The 22,467-nt window shown below is 41.2% G+C and overlaps 1 protein-coding gene and 1 long non-coding RNA gene across 6 annotated transcripts in view; one reads left to right on the forward strand and one right to left on the reverse strand.

Moving 5' to 3' along the window:
- LOC123021013 overlaps positions 1-19,587 on the forward strand; it is a 57,150-nt gene extending 37,563 nt beyond the window's left edge. For both annotated transcript variants that reach the window (XR_006414242.1, XR_006414243.1), the window contains exons 3-4: positions 12,061-12,190; positions 18,784-19,587. This is a non-coding gene — a long non-coding RNA (uncharacterized LOC123021013). The remainder of the gene's footprint in view (positions 1-12,060; positions 12,191-18,783) is intronic.
- The window catches only part of NKAIN2 (sodium/potassium transporting ATPase interacting 2), a 527,111-nt gene continuing 517,129 nt past the window's right edge, over positions 12,486-22,467 (reverse strand). For all 4 annotated transcript variants that reach the window (XM_044425259.1, XM_044425276.1, XM_044425267.1 and 1 more), the window contains one exon: positions 12,486-17,328. In XM_044425259.1, coding sequence (XP_044281194.1) covers positions 17,319-17,328 — 10 coding nt within the window. In that variant the 3' untranslated portion in view covers positions 12,486-17,318. The remainder of the gene's footprint in view (positions 17,329-22,467) is intronic.

Consider the following 22,467-nt stretch of genomic DNA (forward strand, 5'->3'; position numbering starts at 1 on the left):
GATGCTCATCAGTAAGTTTGGACCTGAACTTTGACTTATTAAAGTTCATGGTGGAGAAGAGCTTTTCACACAGATAGGTGCTCCCAAAAAGGCACATGGTCCGCTTGAACATCCTGGAAAGCTCAGGGAAGGTAAGGGGCAATTCTCTCAAAAATCGTCCAAGCTGGTCTGCTTTTCCACTCACCTCCCTGAACTTGGCTTTGAGTTCAGAATTGCACTGCAGGTCAATTAGCTCCATTTGAGTAATGACTCACGCAGTGTGAGAAAAATGTGCAGGCCGCACTATCACTAAACTTTGATATCAAGTGGGGGCCACAAAATATCATCCCACGGGCCGCAATTGGCCCGAGGGCCACGAGTTTGAGACCCCTGATCTAAATTATCTAGAATCTACAGGGAGGGGATAGAAAAACTTGATACTGGATGCCATTTTTGGCAGCAAGATTGTGTCCAACATCAGGTCTAATTTTGTTACACATTGGAAAGAAGTCCCATTGGATTATATGGAACCTTCTTCCAAATAAATATGCTTTGGATGAGTCCATGAACTGTCTGTAAAACTTCTTACTAACAAAAATATGGAAATATTTATTCATTTTTCTTGTCCTCCTGTTCCACATTTTCAGCCTTCTGTGCAAGCAGAAGAATAAAAATATTCTTAATCCATTTATTGTAGAATCCAAAAATTCACAATAATATTAATATATAATATATCATTATAGTATACCAGCTTGTAGTTTATATTTGAATAGGCTGCTATGCTCCCTTTTCTTCATCTGATATTTTCCCTGCTTTTTTCATTTTCTTGTCAGTTGGTTTTAGTCTTTTCAAGCAAGGTCTATGTAGTGTGTTTATCATTTCCATGCCATTCTGCAATATTCATCTAACTGTAGGACTGACATTTTAAAATATATAATCTAATAAATGAATAAGTACATTCTCTCAGGCTGTAATCTCATGCACACTTCCCTCAAAGGAAGACATTTACTAAACACAGTAGGAATTACTTCTGGGAAACATATACAACATTGTGCTAAAATTTTATATTGCCTTCATGTTGTTTAAATGGAAGTGTCTAAGGTCCTCTTAAAAATAACAGAGTACATGGCTTCCTTGAGTAGATGAAACTGCATAAACATCATGAAGCAACGGCCACACACACTTTGGTTCCATTAGGAATATTCGCATCCTCTGATATTGGTTTTGGGTTTTGTTTTAAGTTGAAAGAACTGGGAATTGCTTGGAATTTCTTTGGAATACATTAGACAGTGTATAATTGCAGCATTATAATGCATTTGGAGAGGGATTTTCATTGTTTATGAGGAGGAATTTCTTTTACACCAGGCCCCAAGAAAAAACCTGAATGAGCTGGGACTAGTTTCTTTTTCCGTTATGTGAACTTTCTTTTGTTCTAAATGTGTCAAAAAAGAAAGGGAAGGAAAAACCCCATCAGCAGTAGTGCTATTATCGTGATGTAAACCTACCTGCACCCAGACAGCTGCTAGTCCATGTCATGTTTCCCATGTGCCCCCCCCCCCCAGGTATTTCTGAAATAAATTCCCGGATGCATCCGTATTACAGATTTTGTAAGTTCTCAGTTGACTACACTTGTCTTTTGTCTTCATTTCTTGCTGGTGACAGCTGTCTTGTCAGTGTACCTGCCCTGCCTTCTTCAAGATTCACAAAGTAATGGCTATTAATTCAGATTTTTAAAATATAAATTCCGGATTCACCTTTCTTCTTAGAGCCTTACATGAAGAAGAACAGCTGGAGAGAAGAGCTTGCTGGGATGTATGTGGAAATGCAGGTGTGGCCCAACGCTTCCTCTTGCCTGCCCATGTTATACTTTATATTACCTCGTCCCATTCAGCAGTGAACACGTGGGCTGGTCAGACCGATGCCAAAACTATGTTGTCCTTTTTCTTCATTCCAGGTAGATGCAGGGCTGCTAATATAATTTGACAAATGGTGCTGGGACAGAGAATTTGCCCCTTTCCCCAGTCAAATTCTCTAACAAAGCTGCTTGTGTGTATAAAGTAGTATAAATTCCAAGACAGGTTATAACAACTTCAGCTGAGTTTTTGACTGAGCAAACTGCACAGGCCGTGTCTGTGTGCATGTGCGCGCGCGTGCTTTGGCTATAGGGTGACTCATGAACTGCATGAATGAATACATTTATCTCCTCTGCTTCAACACAGCCTAAATCAAATTAGCCACTCTGAGATGTAGCTTTGAAGAAAAAGAATCAAGAGATCTGAACAGGGCGCGCTCTCTCTCTCTCTCTCTCTCTCTCTCTCTCTCTCTCTCTCTCTCTCTCAACATGAAACCTCATATAAAAATATTGAGGCTACGCAGTGTACATTTCAATGAGAGGGAGAGAATGACACAAGGATGAAGGAGTCCCCTGAGTTGGGCATCTGCAAGCTGATGTTGGGGCAGTTGACTTTTGAGGATCTTCAAGCTCTGCCTTTCCTACATCAAATAGCAGGAGTTTGTGGCTTAGTGGCCCCTTCCAGCTCTGATGATTCAAGTAATTGGCTTATTTTCATGAATGTTTGATTAGAGTTCACTTTCTGAGCCACTAGATTAGGGGTGCCTGAAATTCAAAGAGTACCAGAACACGAATCCACTATGTCTCTGATTCATCTTAAGTTTTCTTCATTTGAATAAACACAACTTTCAAAAGTTAAATTGCTTTTACCCTGAGATACATTTAGTATGTGCCGAGAAGTAATTTGGAGATTCTGAACTCCAGTTTGCTGGTCATAGAACAATTCTTACCTTTTAATAACTGTCTATCCATGTATTCACTAACATTTAAAAATCATCATATTTTACTACTGAAACAAGGTGGTAAAATAAAGATGTATGGAGCAAAATGACATTGTCAAATGCCTTGGTGTGGTTTGAATACATTCATGAATAGAGATACTTGTTAAATTTGTATCAAACCTACAAATTGTAATACCAAAGTTGCTTGAGAGATGCATCTTTAATGTAAATTATCTGATGCATCATCTGTACTACTTGAAACTATCTAGGTTGAGGGGAGATAGATCTTCCACAAGGCCAAGTTTCACTTGGAGCTCAAATTTTGCTATGTCTGAATAGGAAAACTGCAAGTTATATTGCATGTGTGGCAAATTTAAAGCTACCCACAGGAGTGAACACAGTGTATGTTCTTATGCCTGTCTGTCTTAAACGACAATGTATCCTAGGTTCACACAAGCTTGTTGCCCATGTGTGGACTCTCAGGTTGCACACAGTGGAGTTCTGCAGGGGAAATATGTAGGCTCGCAACGTTCTATGATTTCTTCTCTGGAACCTTTCAGTTGGCATGGTGTGGTGGTGTTAGGTCATCTCTCCACCTCCATTGGTGGACCCATCTTTCCACCATCAGAGGGAGAGAAATGATTGTCCTAATCTCCTGCACCATCATTCCAGGGTCCACAGGACTGTGACCTTTGTATATTTATGTATGTTTCAACAGGTTTTAGTGTGTTTTGAAATGTTGGAAGCTGTTCTTGGAATCTTACTGAAGGATATACTATATTATTACATTCTCAGTACATTACATTTATATCCTACCTTTCTTCTTTTTGCAAAGAACCCAAGGTGGTTACAAGCTTTTCTTCCTCTCTTTTTTATCCTTACAGCAACAATTCTATAAGGTAGGTTAGGTGGAGAGCCTGTGACTGACTCTGAAGCAGGGGGCTTCTTGGCCAAGTGGGAACTAGAACCCAGGTCTCCAACAAGTCCCAGACCAACACTAAGAACCACACCACAAACAACTAAATACATACATGCTTAAAATAAAATTTAAAAGTAACAATCAATGAATAGTTTGTGATGCTTGCGTCAGTATAGGAGGTTGTATCAGGGCTGTCTTAATGCATGGGCCTGATGGGCACTTGCCCTTGGACCCCATACTAATCTGTGTATGTTAACCCTTGGAAAATTGGAAAACTTTCAAAATTAACAGTAGTTGTAGTTGTCGTAGGGACCCCAGTACACTGCTTTGCCCAGGGCCCATAATGCTGTTAAGATGGCCCTGGGATGTGTTCCTGTTTTGAGGTGCTGATATTCACCTGTTTCTTCAAAGACCTAATATTTAGCTTTACTAACCTTGGTGTTCAAAATGAACTTGTATAACTTCAGGAAATTCTGCTATTTTGATAAGAATAGTAAGGCAAAGCTAAAGCAGGTTTGCAAAAGTGGTGTTCTGTAAGCCCACATTGCCTCTAGCACCGCAAGATCACAGGGGTGGAGTGGAGAACCTGAATCCAGTTTTGGAGAAGCCCTCGGCAGTCACATTCCACTGCTGGATGGTGCTGAAAATAAAGAACAGGAGGGCAGGGGATATAAAAACACCAGCATATTGCAGTTTACAACTCTTGCTGTCACTGAGCCCTAGAAAAAGCATATTGATCTTTTATAATGAGCAAAAAGTTTCACAAAAGTCAGGAAGCTGCCAAATGATCAGTGGTTGTGGGAAAATAGGGTGGGGTCATTCAGAAGGCCAGACTGGACCTCCAGCCTGATGCCCCCATGTCATAGGGTCAGAATTCCATAATTTCTAAAGACCTCTCATAAGTGGAAGCCAGACTTTGAAACTGAAGTAATTCCCTGTGATTTACCAGTATGTTGAGTTAATGAAATTTGAGTCCATCTCCTCAAATTAAAATGGACATGGTCACTCTGAGATTCTGAGACTAACATTTACAATGTGTGGACGAAGATCTCATCAGAAGTGATTCTCAAAGAGAATGCAAGAGCACCTAGTTCCTTAGCATATCAGCACTGACTGTTTGATGGAAATAATAGCATACATGGTTATAGTCTGAGTGGGTCTGTATTAGATCACACAGCAGCTAAACTAGCCTAAGGGTTTAACTCAATCACACCACTGCAGATGCTCAGAAGCCTCCATTTTAGGGCATCTAGATAATGAGCTGGGAAGATGACTGGAGTGCTGATAGGAATAGGTGTAAGGTCTCAGCCCCAGCATCATCCCCTCCTTGTCTCATGGCATGCCCCTTTTTGCCCCCTTTGAGGGCCAGTTGTAACCTTGGGAAGGTGTGTGTGTGCAGCTGACCTGGTGCTTTCCACACTTGCTGTGAGTGGCTGCAGCTGGGGGTTAATCTTTTGAGTCCCAGCTCCAGAATCACAGGATCCCAGAACTGGGATCCCAAAGAATCCTATGGCCTCCCATATGAAGCAAGGAGGTCATGCGATTGTGCCCAAATGAGAACATTTTAGTGCCTGTTTCACATTAAGCTAAATTTTGAGGTGAGTTTGGAGGTTTCTGCTTAGGCAAAACACTTAAAGAATTTTGAGAGAGGTAAAAGTATTTTTCTTTTAATAAAGCTTGTCATTTTACTTTTTAAGCAATGGGTTCTACACAACCCAAAGTGGAATTTTAGGGAGGGAATTGGAAATTCCTCCTTGGATGAAACATTAGAAAAGTTTCAAGAGAACCCACCCCACACACACACACACACACACAGAGGGTTAGTAACAGTGCAATTTTTTTCCAGAGGAAAAAATGTTCTGCAAATCTTAGATCACAATTATTTGGGATTAATGAAGATTATTAAAATAGTGAACAAATGCTATACCGTACTGTACTGTACCATATCATATCATTATATCTTATCATGTCATATCACATCACCCATTTGGTAGGTTATAAGATGCTCCAGATCTGCATCATGTTTTCATTGGCTTCAATTTTTTGGAGTTCTTTGCTTCATATTGTGGGTGCAGAATGCCATCTATGCAGAATTCCTACTTCATTGGATCAAAGAGCGGAAAAGGGGGGTCGACTAGTTTGTTGGACAGCAGTGCTGAGCCAGTGTTAATCAACACAGAAGATCCTGATGGAGTCAAAATGAGGCTCATCTGCAAAAGGCCCTTCACATTCAGATGAAGGTTTGGTGTCATGTGATTTTTTAAAGTCAATAATTGCTGTAGGAGATGTTTTTTCCTCAACCAGATATTATCAAAATCCACAAATCATTTGTCTCTCATTCAATCAATGTCTTCTGGACAAATTTCAAACTCCTCTCCCACCAAATATTAAATGGCAATCTACATCATCTGATCACTGCTTAGGATCTAGCATTTGGGCCCATTTGGATAGATAAGTTCTTCATCAGCCAGCAATTTCTTTGCAATAGATGCCTTCAGATTTTCATAGAAATCTTTTGGACAGATAGGATGAATATTTTTAAATTGCTTCTGTGGAGGGGAATGCCTTTGAAGGTTAGAGTTTCTGAAGCATTAATGACATTTGTATAATATGGTCCATGACATTCCTTTCTGTCCTCAAACATGCCAACAATATTTTCTATCTTTTTACTGGCCTTGTATTAATACATGTCACACTCTTCTAAATCTAGGTTCAGTTCTGACAGTTTTTCGAAGGCATCACACACCAGTTCTAAGTCCAGCAGAAATTTGACTGAAATGATTTTCCCTTGTAAACCCTCATTCATGGATCTTTTCTCTCTCTGTTGCAATCAATTTTAGCTTCAACAAAATGAAGCACCAAGACCTTAGAATCCTCCCACAGGGGAGGCCTTGATCTGAAGCTGGAAACTCTCCACCTTGTACCTAATATTCTTCCTATTCGTTTCAGTATTTTTGTGTATGCATGTAGATCTTGGCTATTTCTGGTGAAACGTTGTTCAAAAGATACAATTTGTCAATGAAGGATTTGAATCAGTTGATTCTAGAGAGAGCATATACAGCATCACCCATGGATAATTGCTGCTGTACATGCTCCCTGTGGTTGACACAGTGCCATACAATAACAGAGGGAACTCTTATCTTTCCATTATTTCTTCAGAATTATTTCTTACATCACAGGCGCATAATCACAAGCAACAGAAACCAAATGATTTACTGAGTTACTCTCCTGTCATTCCTAAAGAATGGAGAGGTTGGAGTAACGAGCTGAAAATTCCTCTTGCTGTGGCACCATCTAGTTCTATCAAGCCAAGAAACAAATTTGCAAGGCTATGCATTGCACAGTCTGGGACAAGGCCTCATACATACAAAATCAATGTTTCTTTTTAAACTAACGATAGTTGATTCATCAGTGATTAAGTAGATCCTGCTATTAGATTTCCCAATTTATTTCTCCTTTCACTAGCTATATGATCGACAACTTTGGTTATTTGTTTGTTTGTTTTTCCACTGTGGTGTTCTGTTCATGAGAAGTAGATTTCACATGCACCACTTCCCTCAAAATTTCCTTCTGAGCTTCTTCTGCTACTTTAGCAGCAGCTTTATGCCATGAACTTTCTTTATAGTCAAATAATGTTGTCCTTAAAGATAGCAATAGTTGTTTTGTTTTCACCATAGGCAGAGTGTTCAGAATTTACATACTCTTTGGATATTTTCATCCCCATTTTCTTCTCAACTTCAAAATTTTGGCACTGATTACAACCAATTTCTCACCAGTTTTGTGATAATGACTCATTCTTCTAATGGAAATTGTTTATTTGTCCAGCTGTTTGGCACCTGGGGCAGTTTGCACCTAAACTTCTTTCTTCAGTACAGGAAGACTTAGGTACCATTGGGATTTGATTTGATTCCACTTTTTCAGTTTCTTCACATAAAGAAACACAGGATATGAAAAATAATGTGTGATCTTTTTACATTACTTGCCACAAAAGTTTGGCACCAATGAAAACCCCGCCATAGCAGCCAAATTCTGATGAAATGTGTTGGTTCTAGCTGCCTGGAGGTTTGGTACTGCTGTAAGCCCTATTTAGAAGACCAGAGCACTGGTACATGAGGGCTAATTAAATCTACATCTTAAAACAAGGTTGCAGACAAGGCTGTATAATAACAAACATACCTTACTTAAAATGATTTAGGTGGCTAAAGAAGAATTATACAACTTTAATGTCAGCATTGAAGAAATTGAACTGGAAAAGATTTTGAAGACCTTGGTTCAGCCATCAATTCAAATGGAGAAGGCAGCCAAGAAATTAGAAGAAAACCAAAACTTGGCAGCACAGCAATGGAAGTAACTAGTAAAGAAAACCAAGTGTAAGAACATTTCACTGGAGACCGAGAACAAGCTCATCCATGCTTTTGTTTTCCCCATCAGTGTGTGTGGGTGTGACAGCTGGGCAGTGAAAAAGCTGACAGGAAATAAATGGATGTGTTCAAAACATGGTTCTGCAGGAGAGCTTTGAGAATATCCTAGACTGACAGAAAGACAAACAAGTGAGTCCTAGATCAAATCAAGCCAGAACTTGCCCTGGAAGCAAAAACTGAGTCAGCCATGGAGTCAACCATAAGTCAGAGATGACTTGATGACATGTTACAACAGCAGCCTATTCAAATCTGGTAAAAGATGCTGGAACTGAATTCTGACAAGTAATTAATAGCAGACAAGATGCCAGAACTCATTTCTATGGAGTTCCACCAGAAAATTCAAAATTTATCAAGGCAATGCTGAGCACCTGTAGGGTAGACCTAGAAAAATAGAGACTATCACTGGAAGAACTGAAAGCAGGTAAAGTAAAGTTATCCCTCTTTAAAATATCATTATTTTCAGACAAAATATAAAATAGAAAGATAAAATTACAATAAATGTGGGCAGATTTGCCTGTAATATCTATCCACTGTGAAGACAAGGTTCTCCAAATGTTTATGAATGAAACTACAATAATAATGAAGAAAAATTATAGAATGCAAACTCTTGAAGTCAGAACGGTATATGGCTTTAGTAAGTAACTCCCAGAAGTACTCTTAAAATGACTTACTGGTTATTTGAATCAGTCCATCATCTCTTGGTGACAGCATCAATTTGCAGACTTTTGGGTGTGTTGGCTCTCTAAGAGTTACAGCTCTGAAAGCACATCAGTATAAAATGAAGTATGGAATGTATTTATCTAAGAGTACACAGGTGTATAATTTCTTTTATACTGGATAGTATGTGATTCAATTACTTAACTGATATAGTACTATTGGCTACACAACCCCATTCCAGTTCTTAGTGTCTAGGATTCTGAAGTGAGCTGACAGAAGGGAATACACTCCTGAGGTTAAGGGTCTGAAATCTGGCTGCCAGCGTTTTTATGTCCCCTAACAGGCTGAAATGTAGCAGGAGAATCCTTTCCTTTAATAGAGATGTAGTAATAGGGAAAACTTGATCATTTGCTTTTCTGCCTCACAGAAGGAGCCTATCTGACATCCCAGAACTGCTGGCCTGAGCTTTATTTTGCTTCCTTTTTCCACAGTTCTTAATCATCCAGGAATATGGATGGCTCACCTGGTCAGACTGTTGCTTTCCCTGTGAATGGGACAACAGATGAAGGGATGGAAGGAGGTTGGAGTGCTGTTTTTGTCATGTGCCATCAAATTGTCTCTGATTTATAGTGACCCTATGAGTGAAAGTCCTCCAAAAGGTCCTTTCCATGACAGCTCCGCTCAGCATTTTTCAATTCAAGGCTGTGGCTCCCTTTATGGAGTCAATCCATCTCATCTTTGGTCTTCCTTTTCTTTTTCTGTCTTCAACTTTCCCTAATGTGACGGTCATCTCCAGGGAGTTTTGCCTTCTCATGATGGGCCCAAAGTAGGGCAGCCTCAGTATCATCATTTTTGTTTCTAGGAAAACTTTGGCTTGATCTAGTGTTTGTACAACACAGTAAGGTAAACACATGACGAGCTCTAACAATTTTCCAGTGCAGATCCTGAAGCCTTACTGATGTGATAAACCTGTGGTTGGTCAGTACCAGTTCAGACTAAAGGGGAGGTCTATCCTGGTTGTAGGACTCTGTCTGTCTGTCGCCTGTCTTTTCTAGACGTATCCAGAGGCCCTCTTTTCCTCATTTACCTTCCTCCCTTTTCTTATATTTTCCTTAGATTTCTGATGAAGGCCTCTGTCCTAAATTGTTCCTTGGAGCCAAACTATTTGATTATCATACATAAACTGACACTATTATTTTGAAAAAAGTTGCTGCAACCCCTTATACAGAATGTACTCCTGATTTGGATGGAGGCCCTGCTGTATTTGCTGCTGAAATGTCCATGGAGAAGTTAATTAGAAAAATAGCTCCTTTGTGGGGGAATAATGTCTCATGCTGTTCATTTATCGGATCCTAGTTTTTCTGCAATAACCTGAGGTTTGCCATCTTTTCAGCCTGCTTCCTAGGATACCCTACTCTCAAAATTTTACCCCTTATTTTTCTTTTTTCCTAGAGCTTTTTTTTTTCCACTCAGTGTTCCAGAACACAGTCTGACCCATGGACATCCTCTTGTCCACAAGATTTGTGTGAGCTTCAGTTCAAGACAAGAGATGTGTGTTGACCCAGTTCACACAATCACCACAGTCCTCCATGACTTATTTGAGCATGTGCTGCTGCATGGCTTTTGAATATTCAGGCTGTAACAGTGGCTTGGGATGTGTGACCTGGTGAAGATGGGACCTTGGAATGGTTAACAAACCGCTCAGAGTCTCTGGTCTCACTCAGGGATGTGGGTGTTTTGTTAATCACACTAATACTAACCCACCCTAAACAGGTTTGGATGACATGACAAGCTGTGGTTACTGCTTGGATATGCAAAATGGCTGTCTGCCTGCATGGCAGCCCATCATGGCTTAAATAAGCCATGGTTTGCTGCTTGATGATGCAAACAGGCTGATTGTGTAGGTCTGAGTTAGGCATGAAATTGCAGCACATCAAAGCAGCTTTGCCCATCAGAGCTAGAAGCTTCATCAACACTGTCGGTCGTGCATTAAGCATATAGATGTTTTGTTTATATGCTGCATTCACTTCTTGAATGCATTATTATAGGTCAGCAGTGCCTATGAGAATACTTAGGCTGGATGCCTGCTTCATTGTAGATGTTAATAGTTAGATTGATTTTCTATCACTTTAATTAAATTATTGGAAGCCCATGGGAAGATATACGAAAAGGATTTTCAGATTTGGAGAGGAGATCCAGTTTGGATATTAACATAGATGCATATATTCAAGGGCATACCAGAAGGTCCCAGGTTGTTCATAAACACCAACTTAATTGTCTCATGCTGTTGATTTTTTCTTACTATTTTTGAAATAATTGGATTGTAACTATCAGGTGAAGGATATAATACTTGTAGCTCCAGGGTATCCTTCACTTTCCCAGCTTTATTCATTTGAGTTCCAACAACATAAATACTATATTGGAAAAATTCCTGCAGAGCTTACATATTGACTCAAATGTTGTGGTTTCAGTCATACTAAGACATATTTTCAAGACTTCTCCTTGATGTCTTGAAATCCTGTGACATTCTTTTTAAGGTCCTACCCTTAAAGGCAGAATAAGAATAATTTTCAATGAATAAATCCCACAGTGATTCTTTGTTACCCTAAAGATAGCAGTGTATGGTTGTGTTGGGGGAATGCTCTGGCCTTATCATTAGGCTGAGTGAACTGGCTGTCTCAGGTAGCAAACACTAGAAGTTAGATGGGCAGCAAGGTGTTTGAGAATGGAGCTGTCCCTGCATCCCAGAACCTGCCCTTAGGTGAAGTGATGGACACTGTCCCATTGCTGGCATTGAAGGAGGATTCAATGTCCAGTCTGAGCAGCTCCTTGACATGGAATGGTGGTGGTGATAGATTCACACACACCATTTTATTCTTTGTTTCCATATTCAAAATGTCTTGGGTTGGCCTTGCCTAGAAGCCAAACAAGAAGACACTGGGGGTGTCCATGTGTTATGGTTGGCCTGAATTGGCCACTCAGCCAGATCATATTAACTCCATCTTAACTCAGGACAAAGAAGGAGAAAGCTCCAGTTTGCAATCCATTGCAGCTTTCTGTTAAAATCAGAAGAGATAATAGTTGCTACATGCCGGCATTGCAGTGCCAATGCCTTGGCTGAAGCCATCTGAAGGACAAGTGCCTCCATTTAACAGACATGTTGACTGGGAAATCATCCAGGTGACCAACAGGGCCTACTGTTCAATAGCTCTTCTCGGGGCAGAATATGAGCACTTGGTAGAGAACCAGCCAGACTAAAACACACAGTTCTTTTGGGAAATCTCCACCCAGGCAATGGAATGGGGGCACCCAAAGAGATGGACTTCACTGGAAAAAGAACCTGAGGTCTTTTCTGCAGTACAGCTGCTCCCGCAAAGAGACGGAGGCCTAACACAGGGACCACAGGACTTCAGAGAATCAGGTAGGCAGTTTAACGCAGGGCTGTGAATAGCTAGACTGTGCTTTTTCTGCTTTCTTTGCCACTGAGTTACTACTTTAAACCACTTACTACTTTGTGCTTTGAAAATGACTAACCCTCCCCCCACACCCATTCTATACCTTCTTGCTGGAATAATTGATCAATTCTTTATCCTGTTTTCATCCAAGTCCCAACTGTGTTTTTTGTGGGGTGAAAGGGAGAGACTTGCAAAAGGCCTCACATTATTGGTAGCACTAATGCCGATTTAAACAGCAGGTTAAATGCAACATACCAAACAAAGCTTGTAACCTAAGCTGCAACAGTTCAAGAGGCATGCAAAGAAGGCCCCTACTGGGGTCATTGGCCAATTGTCCCAGAGGGACTGAGAGTGCTTTGGGAAGGAGAAGATTGGGTTTGTTTTAACTCTTGATGGTAAATCTTGATGGTTTGTTCTACTCTTGATGGAGTCGGCTGGAACCGGGGGTCAGACTAGATGGCCTAGAAGACCCCTTCTGACTCGCTCTGTTTCTGTGTTCCTGTGCTGGTAAGCTGTACCCGCTGGCACCACTGCACTAGGTCTAAACAAAGCTTTTGGTACCAGGTTGCCACACCATGTGACCTTCCTCCTGAACCCCAGCCAATAATTGATGGCACATGGACATCTGTTCTAAGGACAGTTGAGGTCCCAGGAGGAGCTTCTCCAGCATAGGAACTGCCGTGTTATTTTGAGTGGCCCTTGGACTGTGCAATCCGTGAATGCTTTGGAAAGTGTTGAAACAGATGTGTGATCCCTCCATCTTAACAGGCGCTTAACGCTACACTTAACATGGTTGGCTACTGTAAGCCTATCACAGACTAAATGCACTGATGAAAGGACAACATAAAAAAGGCACATTTTGAATGGCTGGAAGTCTATTACAGTCAGCCTTGTAAAAGAAGCCTTTTAGGGTCAGTAGATAATGAAAATACCAGTTACCTATGGCTGAGTTAAAATGATGTCATGACCTGGCAATTTCTATTCAGTGCTGACACATCCACGTACAGCATCGCTCAAGATTGCCTTCATGTAAATATAATAGGATTGTTCTTTTTTTGCTCTTTTTATTTTTTGTATTTTTGCTTTTCTGAGAAATGTAATCCAGGAAACTTATAAAAAGCAGCAGGGATTCGCAAAAAGCTTGGAAGCCTATTTTTTCCCATTTATTTTTTAATGCAAATTACACTAGTTAGTCCAAAAAAAAAATCACCTTTTGTTAAAAATACATTCATAATTAACAAATGACTATAAGAAAAAAAGACATTTGGATTGTTAACACTTGCCTTCTGAATATTTGGATTTATAACAACAAAAAGCCCAGTCTAGAAAAATAACATTCTTCACTGGATTTTGAGGAGGATACAGCTGTACAATTCAACAACAGTATTTCAGATATTCTCACGCTACTGTGCTCTAAAATTCTTTTTATAGCAGATGTGCCCATTAATTTATTCTCTGTAGTAGTCGACAGTCCTGAAATGCTTTTGGTGGTAGTGGTTTACCTCTGATGTAATCAAGTATGAAGGCCCAATATCAGAAGTGTGTGTTATATATATCTATATAAATGGCATTATTGCCAGGTAATGAATGTAGAATTCTCTTCCTAATGTCTTGGAATTCTCAGATTTTACTCAGTGGTCTTATAGCGAGATGGAAGATCTCAAGGTCTCTCTTGCATCTTCCTAAGCATCCCACTCTTCTTTCATTTCCAGCACACCTATAAGCCATTTCACTTAAGGAAGTGCTTTAAAGAAGAAGAGATGCCAGTAACCTCAGGCAGTGGGAAGCCCAGGCATCTGCTATCCCTTAAGAGTTTAAAGGTGGGTGGGATTTTTTTTTAAAGGTGGGTGAAATCTCTTGTGAACCCCACCCTGCCAGCTCAGCTTTTTGTCTCCCTTTTCCCAGCGCTAGGGGGAAGAAGCCTGCCATTCACACTTAGATAAGGGGATGGAACGAAGCCCTTATCTACCAATGTGCTCCTGTGGCCACAGGTGCTGCTGAAAGAGGATAAGAAGTTGCACCGTTGGGAGTCCCACTTGCAACAGACACCATCCGTGGTTGCAACAACAGCCACTCAAGCTCAAACAACAGCCACCAAGTGGCTTTGGTGTCCCTTCTCGCTCATTCCCTTCCCGACTTGTGCATCTTTTTGAGACTTCCCAGCCGTGCTAAGAATGGTCCCTGTGCTACACTCTGAAAAACATTTGGCGCACTAAGCTAGTGCTGCATAAGCGAGTCTGGATTCTTGTGTCATTGGGTGCATGCACACAACAATTCCCATAATGTTTATGGTGGTACAGGATTCTTGTATGGCTCTGAGATGGCTCATGCACTTGCCAATGGTGATGCGCAGGCATAAAAACCATGAAGCAGATGGGATCACATTTGCCTCTCTCACTCAGCAATATCCTATACTGGATGCCACTGATGTTCTAATAGGCATATTTGTGGGGTGTGCCTTTAGATTTTAGGAAGGTCCCTATGCGCCTTTTACAATTTGTAGTGACAACAGGATGGCTGTTTCCCAGTAGATCTCAATGCAGGCACGGGATGCAAAGGTAGGGGAGTGAATTAGACCACAAGCCTCAGAAACATTTCCTGGTAGGGAAGGAGAGCAAGACACCCTTGTACATAGGATTATTCAAACAAGTGTAATATGTACACATTTTAAAAAGAAATTATTGGGGTTATACAGTATATAGCAAGAGTGAACTGCAGGATAGGTAAAATAATAGATCCTGAAACAAACCAACCCCAAACCCATGTACCTTTTCCCTTTAATAGTCCAGGAATGTGAGATATGTAAAGGCCAGCATTTCAAGCCATCTAAAGTGCAGACCCAGAAATCTACATACAATAACCGATTCTGTAACAACATGCTTTGCCCTTTTCCCCGGAACGGAGATAGAATGGCAGTGAGAGAGAACTTAACCAGTCCAGCTGCTTCACTTGTCAATATGTAGACCTAAATATGGGCTGTGACCCTTCAACCATCCATTGTAGAGTTGTTCCATTGGTTTTCTTGGTTCAAAATACTGCATTCAAACCCCAAACAAGTGACATTAAGTACAGCCAATGTGAAAAACAAGGTTCAGGATACAAATTTCATGCATCATGTTCTGCATTAATTCCACTGGCAGTAGGCGAATTTCAGGTTTACAGAAGTGGCTTCTAACCTTGGTTCAAAATGGTGAAGCAGCAAACAAGCATTACAATGGAGCATCTGCAAAAGCCACACTGGCATGACATCACTAATGACATCATGCCGGTCCTAACATACAATGTAGATATAATGATGCAAAGGCTTGAAATTAGGGTGTTTGATCGTGTTGGTTTTCCCATTTTAGAATGTACCTGTAGTGTCCATTATACAATGCCAACTTCCTCATTACCGTAATGAGGGTATAATGTATAGTTTCACCCACTTCCACCTACACCATTGTATCAATGCCGAAACTGGTCATTGATATTGTTCTAAAGTGAATGTCTGTTTTGTTGTCATCCAGATTTATTATTTGTGACACGTTACATCCATGCAAAGATACCAAAGGAGGGGGGTGGGTGGGAGGCAGACTCACTGATTTCTGTAGGAACAGATATTGACATTTAGCATGGAGGAGGATGGATTTTATAGGCCACACAGAATTCAGATGTTTGGCAAGTGTAGAGAAAAGTTGCTTGAAGAAGGCTCAGCAGGTAAGTTGCTCATGCCAAAAGAATCTATGCCCATCAAGTGCCTGAGGCTGATTCATCCATGTAGGTTTTAAATAAAGAAGCAATTCAAGCAATTCAAGTTTTAAGAAAGCCTGAGCAAAATATCCCTTCCCAATGAAAAGCCACTGAAGTGGTTGAATATACAGCTCAAATTCAGAACAAACAGACGCTTCTAGGAGTCAAGATTATTTCATAAAGACATTGACCTACTAGTAAAGTTTCCAAAGGCATCTTGTTGCCAACTACATAACAGCACAGGGGTTTTTTTCAGCCACAATAATACAGGAAGATAAGATTCACATTCTAACACACAACAGATCCCCCAAATACCACAAAAAAGGTCTTCAAAAATGTCACCAACGCAACTACTCCCACCCCAACTAAAAAACAGAACAAAATCCAGAAAGAAGTATCTTATATGCTGCAGTTTGTTTGTTTTAAAAAAAGCTCACTTACATAGGAGAGTCAACTGGAATTAGTTATAAAAGAGTAAACATAGTTAATACATATTCAGTTGGCCTCTGTTGTTAGAAATATGCAGATGTCTCTGTCATTAGTAAAAGACATAGAGTCATTTATAAAAGCACCTAGAGTGCAGTGAATAAAAACAGTGGGGTTAAGGAGCACTGCTTTTGCTGTTTCTTTACAGTTATCAGTTTACTAAGAGTTCCCTTTTCTGGCATTTCCAACTCCCAAAAGAGCTTCATTGTAGGCTTCATGGTAAAGTATCTTTTCTTTGACAGTAGATGGGTTTCTTACCCAGCCAGCCCGGGAAGTGCTGGTGAGCGGAGTCTGTTACTTGACACAGCATTAAAAATCTTTTAGAATTAATGAATAGCATGGTTGAGCCTAAAGGAAATTACTTCAGAAAGCCACACCGAATTTCTCTGATGTGTAACTTAGAATGGGTTAAGGCAAGTATGTAGTATACAGCCTTTAGGGCAAACAACTTGCTGTCTATTGACTTCTGTTTCAAGGTCATGGTGGCATCTAAGATGTTATTGACTAAGAAGACACGGCTCCAGACAGTACAAAGCCTCAGAAAGAGCCAAAATGGATGGGATCGTTTCATAATTAAGAAGCAGCAGCAGAGGGAAAGGAAGGGAGGAGATGGCACCACTGGCCAGAAGAGGGCACCACTGCTTCTCCTTTCAACCCTCCTTATATGAATTTGGAAAATCCAAGATGGGAGAGACTTGATCTTGTGCACTGCTGTCCATACTAGTTAGAAAGTGAGGCCTTGTTCTCCGAGTGTTCTTGCTTTATTTTATTCTGAAATGGTAAATTAGGACTTCTTTCATTCTTTTGCAACCCATGGGAGGCTGTGTCAGAAAATGCTCTTTGACCAGTTCTTCAGCCCAGCCACTGACTTTCCTTTGTCTACTTTGACCTAAAGGAGGGAGAGAGAGAGAGAGAGAGAGAGAGATAAAAAGAAAAGAAAGATAGTTTGTATCACCACTCTACAAGGAACTCTCTGCCTATGCATGCTTAAACATCCATTACCATAATTACCTTCAATCTGTTTCTATGTGCAGTGCAAATTGTATATTTAAATTAAAATGAAGATCAAACAAATATGGTTAGCATCTTTTAAGGTGCATTTATTGCCAAAGCATTAAAAGATAATGTTTCTAAAACAATTCCAGGTTAGTTATAGAAGTTAACTGTTGCTTTCAGGTTGAATGTGCAGTCTGATGCATTTTATAAAATAAACATTTGATATCTTGAATCATGCCCTTTAAAAATGAACATGAAATTGATGACTGTCCATGCTCAAAGTACAATTCTTAATCTTGTTTTGATGAGGCATCAACAGGGCCAGTGACATATTAGAAGAGTGGAGAGGAGTCTAATCCAAGGTCCCCGTAACTATGCTCCTGGCCTAAAACGTCATTGATACTTTCGGGGAATGATTACCTCAAGTCCCCTCCTCACTAAAGCATCTTCCTACCTTTCAGAGTGATCAGTGTGGGTGGGCGGGAGTCTCCACACTTTTCCCATGTCACCTAGGCAAACACTGCCTAGCTTAGGGTGGCCATCAGTTTCCTAGTTACACAATCAAGCTATGGGAGGGCAGGGAGGGTGCCTGTGTTAATGCAGATGATAATATTGTGAGTCTTGGGGACCCAGTGGGATATAAATGAAAAAGCAGCCTAGCACTCCATCATTGCTTTCATTGAAGAAGTAATGGAAGGCACTTGGAGGTAATCAGTAAGCAAGTGCATCAAGAGGGGCCAGTCCCAAAGCAGGCCTTGGAAGTGCAGCAGTTCTGTTGGTCGTACATGAAACACATCGTACATGAAACACATCAAGTGAGCAATGGAGGCAATAGAAGTGTTCAAATGCTACTAACGAGATGAACAGAGGTGGGGAAATGACCTGGATGAGCGAACCTTAATGCGTTCTAGTCAGGTCACAGGACCCAATCCATGTCTCAGGGATTCCCCCTCATAGAGCAAATTGCATGCAGCCAGCCCTCTGGCACCACACTGGTGGTAGGTCATGTCATGGGTGAAAGATTGCAGAGAATGACAGGGAATTCTTCTATAAAGGTGAGCTGTTTTTGAGCAATTTTTCCAATGTCTTGGAAAAGAGCAGCATTTGGTAGTACACGCACTCATTCCTGCTCTTGTTTGGGAACATGATTCTTGTGAAAAACATAAATCTTTGTGCAGTCTATCTGATTGTCCCTCTCTTTCAAATAATTTCCCGTGCAGTGTATTTGCATATTCAACAATTAAAATGTTATTATTTGACATTCCTTTCTTAATAATTCAGTGTTGCAAAGTTGCAAATGGGTTCAATTACCATTTGTGCCAATAATTCCATATTTTTGCTTTCTCAGTGACATGCCAAAAACATCACAGTGCAACTGGATGAAAATAGGTGATAGCATCACAGAAGAATACCACAGAGCCTTGTTACATATGGAATTTTGCCTGACATATCACAGATCCTAACAGCTGGTGCAGAATCCTCAGAATCCCTGAAAAGGGTGGCAAAGCAGCCTCCAAGCCCTTCGGAATAAAATGCTTCAAAATGACATGCACTACTTTCCCTCATCCCCACCTCATGCTTTCTTCTACTACTCAAGAGTTGTTTGGATCAAGGCAGAAATGCAGCAGTGGTGAGAAGCTTCATGAGTCTGGAAGAGACCAAACAGTTGCTGCTGCACTTGAGAATCTCTAGACTGGAGGAAGCTGCAGCCCTTCCAGAAGGATGGGGGTGGGGGGAATCACATGGTTATTTATTCATTTATCAGATTTGGATCCTGTTTTTTTCTTTTTCCTTACAACAAACTCAAAGTGGCTTGCACCATTCTCTTCCTCCTGCTCTCAGTCTTATCCTCATAACAAACCTGTGAGGTAGGTTGAGCTGAGAGTCTGTGATTGTCCCAAAGTCACCCAGTTGGCCGAGTTCCAGTCCAAAGTAAGTTGGGCTGATTCAAACATGGCCGAGTGAGGACTAGAACCCAGTTTGCCTGAGTTCCAGTCCTGCACTCTTAACCACTACACCATGCTATCTTCTGAACTGCACTGGGTAAGCACAAACCTCACCCACTGTCCTGTTTCCTGCACTAAAAGGTAGTTATCCTCTCCTTGGTTTGTTTCTCAATATGGTTCTGAAAAACAAGAAGTGCTGACATCTATAATGACAAGGATAATGGTTATGTAGAACCTTGGTCAGAAAACTTAGAAGATGAAAGATGCCAAGTTGGTATTGATATACACATGTTGAAGAAGGTCATGGAACAACCATTCTGCAATTTATCTTCAGAACATAAAGATGGGGAAAGACAAGTGCATCTATAGAAGGGGCAGGCACAGAAAAAAGTAGTTGCATGATTCCTCTGCTTCCATTCTGAACTTAGGCAGTACCAGGTGGGTGGTGCCATGAGCTTTTTCACAGGGAAAACTGGGTCCTGAGAGTTGGCTACAACATCCCAGTGTGTCTTTTTCTGTTTTGCTAGGAATGTCAGCCTACCCAGCAGCTGCACTGTCTTCTCCATATTCTGAGATCTTGTCCCTGTCAGTGAGAAAGCTGTGTGGAAGCAGAATAGAAGCAAAGCAGCCCAGAGTTTGAAATGTTCCTTGTTCTCAGCTATAAGCATCAAAATTTACATTGACTTCCTTTGCCCTAAAGCTTTGGCTTTTTTCTCAGCCAGGGTTAGTAAGCTCTGTAAATGCAATCAGCTACTCTGAAAGCTGAGCACATAAAAAGAATGGGATAATATCTCAGCTAGAAGGCTCCATATGTTGATAGCAAGGTATACTATATGAGGGAAGAAATGGGATTAGAATTGCTCTAAGTACCTAGGAGCCACAAACGGTGAGTGGAAGAAATAACATTCCTTTTTTTTAGTGTACAACACACTGACAAAAGTGAAGAACATTTCCTTGGGCGCAGATGAGAAACTGAATTTTGAAAACGCTGCTGTGTTTCACAAACAGTCCAATAGCTGAGCTCTAATCATAGCTTCACATGCATCCTATTGAGGGCTTTCACTCCAAAGTAAGTTGGGGCTGATTCAAACACATGGTTACCAGCACAAAAGCTGCTTTGTGGTGGGGGTGGGGGTGGGGGTGGGCAGGGCAGTGGGTGGGGAGGCAATATGTGAAATATATAATTGCTTGAAAGTCACTTACCATGTGGATGGTCCAATCTGATGGAATCTCCATGCTACTATTGTGTTTTCCTTACAGTTGTTAGAACTGAGATGCGCCACATTTTGGGTCAATGCATCTCGTGAAATGAATGAAAAACTGAGATTCTCTAACGGTACAATGTACCCCATTATAATGTAGATGAGACAGACTTAGACTATGCACTTGCAAAAGATGTCATTGGTCATTCCAAACAAAATGTTAAGCATTCTTCTTTTCTGTTACTTAGGCCATGATTCAAAAGGAATTCATGGCCCTTCTGATCTTTTCTTCTGCTGCTGAAAGCTGTATTAGTTCTGTCTGCAGGCTTTTATGGATCAGGATTAGGACGGTAAGAAGAGCTGGGGTGGCGGAGACCAGGCTCCATCTAGTCTGTCCTTCTGTTCACCCGGTGGACAGTCAACAGTCTACGGGACTTGAGTGCACCACTGTCCTCCTGCCCAAGTTCCCAGCAACTGGTGCATGGAGGCGCACTGCCTTCGATCCTGAAGGGGGCATGCGGCCATCAGGACTAGTAGCCATCCTCTGTGAACCTGTTAAATCCCTTTAAAACTATCCAGACTGGGGGGCATCCCTGTTTCTTTTAGAATTGAATTCCACCGCTTAACTATCCACTGTGTGAAGTACTTCGTTTTATTTGTCCTGAAGTGCCCACCAAGGTATGTCTGCCTTGGGTTCCAATATCATTCTCTACACAAGACATAATTGTCCCTAAGGTGAACAATCCCAGCTACAATATACTTTCTTTTTAGGGGAGTTGCTCCAGCCCTCTTGAACAAGAATAAAACCTTGTTATAGCTGAAATCATGTTAGGGGAGTTGATTGTTCCTCCAGTAGGCCCAGTGCATCCCAGACGATGTCAGGGCAGGGTGTGCCCTCCCCTAATACCACCCACTGTTTCCTCCCACATTTTCCTCTGTGCTACCTCCCAACTTGGAGAAAGGAACCAAGGCCCAGGCTTCCTGCCTCCTCATGCACAGATGGGTGAGGAAGATGTTTTGAGGGTGGGAATCCATCAGGTTCCCTGGGTTCAGTTCCTTAACTCTGCTCTACTTTGTTGCATTTGTGAGACGGAGTTCCTGGTGAGCATGCCCAGTATGAAGTGGCACTTGCCAGGAATCCAGCCCTGCAAGAATGCTGCACAAGTCGCGTCCCTCTTCCTTTGTTTGTGCTGCACGGGATGTGGAAGAAGATTGTGCACTGTGTAACCTTCGTTCTGTGAGCGCACATCTTCTTGGTTTTCCTCTTGGCTTTCTAAGTCAGGGTTGAGCATGAGAGGGACTCCATGGAAGCTACAGTGATGGATTTCACAGAGCTTTATTGCAACCCTATCCAATCTGAGGTGAATGATCACAGCAGAGATGAGGGGCAGTGGGACTACATGGAGAAAAGTATCCTCAGAGAGGCGGCCACATGGAGAAAAGCATCCACTCTTTTCAGCCCAGGCAAATCCCAATGGCCCCCGTGCCAGAGTTGTTTCTTATCAGATATTGGAGCCAGTGAAAGTGTGCACTGAAGGACAGGGATGGGTAGGCTGTGAGAGTATGGAATCATTCTGCACTCCGTATGGACGGTCAGGTTCGTAGCATGAGGGGGTGCATCTTGAGCTGATGCGAGAGGGTTGAAGGCTCAGTGGCAGCAGTGATGGAGTGTGCCTTTTACCAGCTTGAGTTGGTTTGCCCACTGCAGCCTTTTGATTCTGTTGATTTATTTACAAGATTTATATACCACTTTATATTCTGGCATGGAGATTTCAGAACAATGAAAAATAACAAGGCATAAAAAAGAAAGAAAAAGTCAATCTTTTCAAAATGAAATCAAGCAAACCTTGGCTTGTTAGTCCAGGAATCCTTCCTAAAATAAGA

This window comes from Varanus komodoensis, unplaced genomic scaffold (assembly GCF_004798865.1).
Source record: "Varanus komodoensis strain SLA01 unplaced genomic scaffold, ASM479886v1 scaffold1, whole genome shotgun sequence".
Taxonomy (NCBI): Eukaryota; Metazoa; Chordata; class Lepidosauria; order Squamata; family Varanidae; genus Varanus; species Varanus komodoensis.